The sequence below is a fragment of the Epinephelus moara genome, chromosome 19 (genome assembly GCF_006386435.1).
Source record: "Epinephelus moara isolate mb chromosome 19, YSFRI_EMoa_1.0, whole genome shotgun sequence".
Lineage (NCBI taxonomy): Eukaryota > Metazoa > Chordata > Actinopteri > Perciformes > Serranidae > Epinephelus > Epinephelus moara.
In genome coordinates this window covers 40,863,386-40,868,039 of record NC_065524.1, presented here as the reverse complement: position 1 = coordinate 40,868,039, position 4,654 = coordinate 40,863,386, and the positions used below count along the sequence as shown (strand labels likewise).

The 4,654-nt window shown below is 39.8% G+C and overlaps 1 protein-coding gene across 1 annotated transcript in view; it reads left to right on the top strand.

Annotated features, from left to right (window-relative positions):
* Nucleotides 1–4,654, top strand: part of tjap1 (tight junction associated protein 1 (peripheral)) — a 58,272-nt gene that overhangs the window by 39,547 nt on the left and 14,071 nt on the right. Inside the window, exons 8-9 of the mRNA XM_050071662.1 lie at nucleotides 2,414–2,521; nucleotides 3,530–3,613. Coding sequence (XP_049927619.1) covers nucleotides 2,414–2,521; nucleotides 3,530–3,613 — 192 coding nt within the window. The remainder of the gene's footprint in view (nucleotides 1–2,413; nucleotides 2,522–3,529; nucleotides 3,614–4,654) is intronic.

The following is a 4,654-nucleotide window of genomic DNA, read 5'->3' as shown; positions in this document are numbered from 1 at the left end:
ATATAAACAAACACTGTTTACAGATATAAACAAACACACTGTTTACACATATAAACAAACACTGTTTACACATATAAACAAACACACTGTTTACACATAGATATAAACAAACACTGTTTACAGATATAAACAAACACACTGTTTACACATATAAACAAACACTGTTTACACATATAAACAAACACAGTTTACAGATATAAACAAACACACTGTTTACACATATAAACAAACACTGTTTACAGATATAAACAAACACACTGTTTACACATAGATATAAACAAACACTGTTTACAGATATATACAAACACGTACATGTTTCAGGACTTGACTTACTAATAACTTTTCTAACTGTATATTAGGACTTTTAAAACCAGTCACTACATTTTCTTGCTAATTTTTCCAACTTTTCTAAGTGTTACGAAAGTCGGAATATTTATTTAAAAAAGGCTTACTAACTATATTGTACGACCTTTTTCACTAATTATTACAACTTTTCTAACTAAATCGTAAGTCTTTTCAAAATTGTACGACTTTTAAACTAAATGTTACACACCTTACTAGATTGTACGACCATTATGACAAAATGTTTAGACTTTTCAAACTAAATTGTGCGACCTTTTAAACTAAATATTTCGACTTTTTTAACTAAGTGTTATGACTTCAATCTAAATTTTGTGACTTTTCTTAGTGAATAAAACAACTACTCTGACTATATAATAGGACTTCTCTAACTAAACATAGCAAATATTACATCAATTATTATGAATTTTCTGGCAAAATTATTTTAAGTTTCCTAGCAAAAAATTTTTGGCTTTTCTAACAAAAAATTACCACTTTTCTGACTAGACATCATGACTTTTCTTTCAAAACAAAACATCTTTTGTTGCAAAATATTACGATTTTTAATTTGGATTTTTAGGTTGAAAGGTACAGTTACATCACGCGCTGTAAAAGGAGTCAGTTGATTAAAGTCACTGTGGAAACTTTGACTGGTTTGAAACAAACCAAACATCCTGTTTGTCTTTGTCCTGTTTTGGCTGATTGTCTGATGTCGTTCTTCATCTCTTCTCTCTTTCTTTTTTCTCCTCTTCTCTCACGCTGCTCTGTAACGGATTGACTCATCCTCATCATCTTCATCGTCATCATCACCTTCATCAGGCTGCCGTCAGTCAGACATGGGTTCATGCAGTTGCGTTTCATTCATGTTCTTCCTCCTCACCTTCTGTCCATCTGTCCTTCATCTGTCCATCCTTCTCCTCCTCCTCCTCCTCCTCCTCCTCCTCCTCCTCCTTCGTCTGTCCATCCTCCTACTTCATCTGTCCATCCTCCTCTTCCTCACTGTTCTTCTGTTTTCTGTCTGAAGATGTTTGAGCACCAAGTCCCGATCTCGTTCTTCTCAAACAACTTTTCCTTTAATCTGTTCAAACGCTGCCGCAGGAGAAACATGGGCGGAGTTTAAAACTGTTCATGGACTGATCCAACCCAACATCCATATCGAGTTCTGATGCCGATATGATTCACTCAGCGGATATCGGACTGATGTCACATACTCACGTATCGATCTAGTTTTAACTTTGATTCATAATTTTCAGTTATAATTTTGTGTAAAACCTGCCAATTTGATTTTAAGTCTTGATTTTGATTAAAAAAGTTGTAATTTAGTTTTAAAATCATGATTTTGATGATTTTTTTTTTTTTTTTTGGGATCATTTATAAAGTTTGTCAATTGATTTATTTTGGTCGTCGTGACTTTACGAGAGCTGCGTTCTGAATTTTGAAGATTTTCACTTAAAAACTTCTCAGTCGTTAAAATGTTTGGACTTGGTTTTGAACATCTGTTTGTCTCATCACAGCTGTCGATCGTAGCTTTTCTTTGTGTTGTGCTCGTAGAAAAGAGTTAAAAGGATGATGTGTTGCTGATGAATCGATCAGATCGATCGATTGATCCATTAGGACTTTGTGAGGAAACCAGAGAACAATAAACGATCTGCTGGACAGATGATAGGAAATAAAAAAACATTTCAGCTTTGACGCTTCGATCAAGATCTGATTGGATCTTATTGATCTGCTCGCAGCAGCCGCACCGCCCCATCCCATAATGCATCTGTGGAGTGCTGCTCGTGAATGCAGCATTCAAATGATCTGGGAAACTAGAAACTGAGGTTGTTTTCAGACAATGAAGTTGACTGTGAAACAAAGTCTGAAGTTTGTTCTGATCAGTGAAACATGGAGTTTAACTTTTAGAAAACGAAGCGTCCACATGGACTCGACACGTTTAAACTGCTGTCTCTGAAGTTTGTTCCCACATGATCTGAATGTAGGCCTGCCTCCTGTCACCTCAGGCTCCTGATTGGCTGCCTCGCCTGTGATTGACAGTCAGTGATGTAACATGGTGTCCTTGCTCCTCCCACAGCTACGGAAGGTGGAGAGGGACAAGAAGACAATGGACCAGGAGATTGTGGAGCTCACCAACAAGCTGCTGGATGCCAAGAACACCATCGACCGTCTGGAGGAGCTCAACGTCAGTACAGATACTCTGCTCGCCACACTTCACACACTCATTACAAGTGTAAACAACAACAACATAACGGAAAGGAGAAATGAACGTCTGTGTTTACCTTTAGCTGGATTCAGACATGTTCCTCTGCCTGTTGCTGCTCCCTCTCTCTCCTCGTCTGCTCTTCAGTTTCAATGAGCTCTGCGTCCGTGTACTCCGTGTTCAAATAAATACGGGCACTCATCAAACTCAAATGGCTCATCCAGATCCAGTTGGTCAAAATCAGGTCAAAATTCAGCCATGACTACTCCAAATAGAGGAACTCCTGGCGTTTGTAAGGTCACTCCAGCGGTAACTTCCTGCAACAACTCAAATCTGGCGAGACGTGAGATTTCAGAGCCAGACTTTCACTCTCTGATTGAGTGTTTTGACTTGCCACAACAAACATGTCCAAATTTTGATCTGATTTTGACCAACTGGATCTGGATGAGCCATTTGAATTTGATGACCGCCCGTATTTATTTGAACACGGAGTACACGGACGTACAGGACGCAGAGCTCATTGAAACTGAAGAGCGGATGAGGAGAGAGAGGGAGCAGCAACAGGCAGAGGAACATGTCTGAATCCAGCTAAAGGTAAACACAGACGTTCATTTCTCCTTTCCGTTATGTTGTCAGATAATTATACTAACAATCCGAGCCTGTCACAAGAGAAATGTCACATATTGAACATCCTATCACTCATTTAGACAAAAGTAGATCGGAAAATAGGGCCCAGGTTGAAAAAACATTAGTTCACCTTTACATGTCCGCCGATAGACGACGTTTGATCTCGATGTTCTTCAGCCGACAGTCGGACAGCTCTCAGCGCTCACACAGATTCAGTTCACTGACACAGAGAACATTTCCATTTGAAGCTAAAACCAGATCTTTGTCGACAGTTAATCGATGATCAAACCATGGTAAAGCCAGCTCGATGACCTTTGAACTCTGGTGTTAAGTTCACTGATGGCTCGGTGTTTGTGTGTGCAGGAGCGTTACAGGCAGGACTGTAATCTGGCCGTCCAGCTGCTAAAATGCAACAAGTCACATTTCAGGAACCACAAGTTCGCCGATGTAAGTACCTCAGTGTGTGTGTGTGTGTGTGTGTGTGTGTGTGTGTGTGTGTGAACTCTCTCCTGAAGCTCTGCCCTCAGGGCAAACTATACACGTTTACAGGTGTGATCATGTGACACAAACACACAGGAAGAGTGCCGACATGTTCGCTGCATTCCAGATCATGTACTTTTTACGCCTCCATGCCAGTGACAGCCGTGACATCATGTTTTTGTGAAAACAAGATCTCAAGAACTCTCAAGAAAAGGAATTCCTTCAAATTTAGCAAAAAGGTCCACTTGGACTCATGAATGAACTGATGAGAATTTAATGGTCCAAGGTCACTGTAACCTTGCATCTGTCTCATCCTTGTGAATGTGATAGCACACAACAGCCTTGAGGGAAGTGCTACGAATTTGGCACAAGGGTCCACTTAAAGTCAAGGACAAAGTGATTAGAAGTTGGTGGTCAAAGGTCACTGTAACCATCTCATGTGAAAGCTTTACCTCAGGAAGCCCTGAAAGATATTTCCCTCAAATGTGGCACAAACATCCACTTGGACTCAACAATAAACTGAGTGTTTCTGTGGTCAGAGATTATTGTGAACAGGATATCTCAAGAAGGCTTTGAGGAATTTTTTTTCTTTTTCCAATTTGGCACAAACGTTCACTTAAAGTCAATAACAAACCGAGTACAAGTTTGGGGTCAAAGTTCATTGTGACCATGTGTCTGTTTCGTTCTTGTTAACCTGTTATTTCATAAAGACCTGGAGGGAATTTCTACACATTTGGCAAAAATGTCCAATTGACCTATGGCTAAGCCACGCCCCCTCCACTCGCTCAACAAACTGTCAACATTCAGTGCCCGGCGCTATGGCAGGTGTCACAGTACACGGCATTTCACAGGAGGCAACTGATGATTTTTGGGGACATAACGATCAGATGTCATTGAGAAGTAACCAAAAGGGCCTAAACTACGCATTGGAGGGATATATTCATCATTTTATTGTTGAGAAGGTCGATGAAAAGCTTAAATTACAAGCCAAAATTTACAGGTCACAGT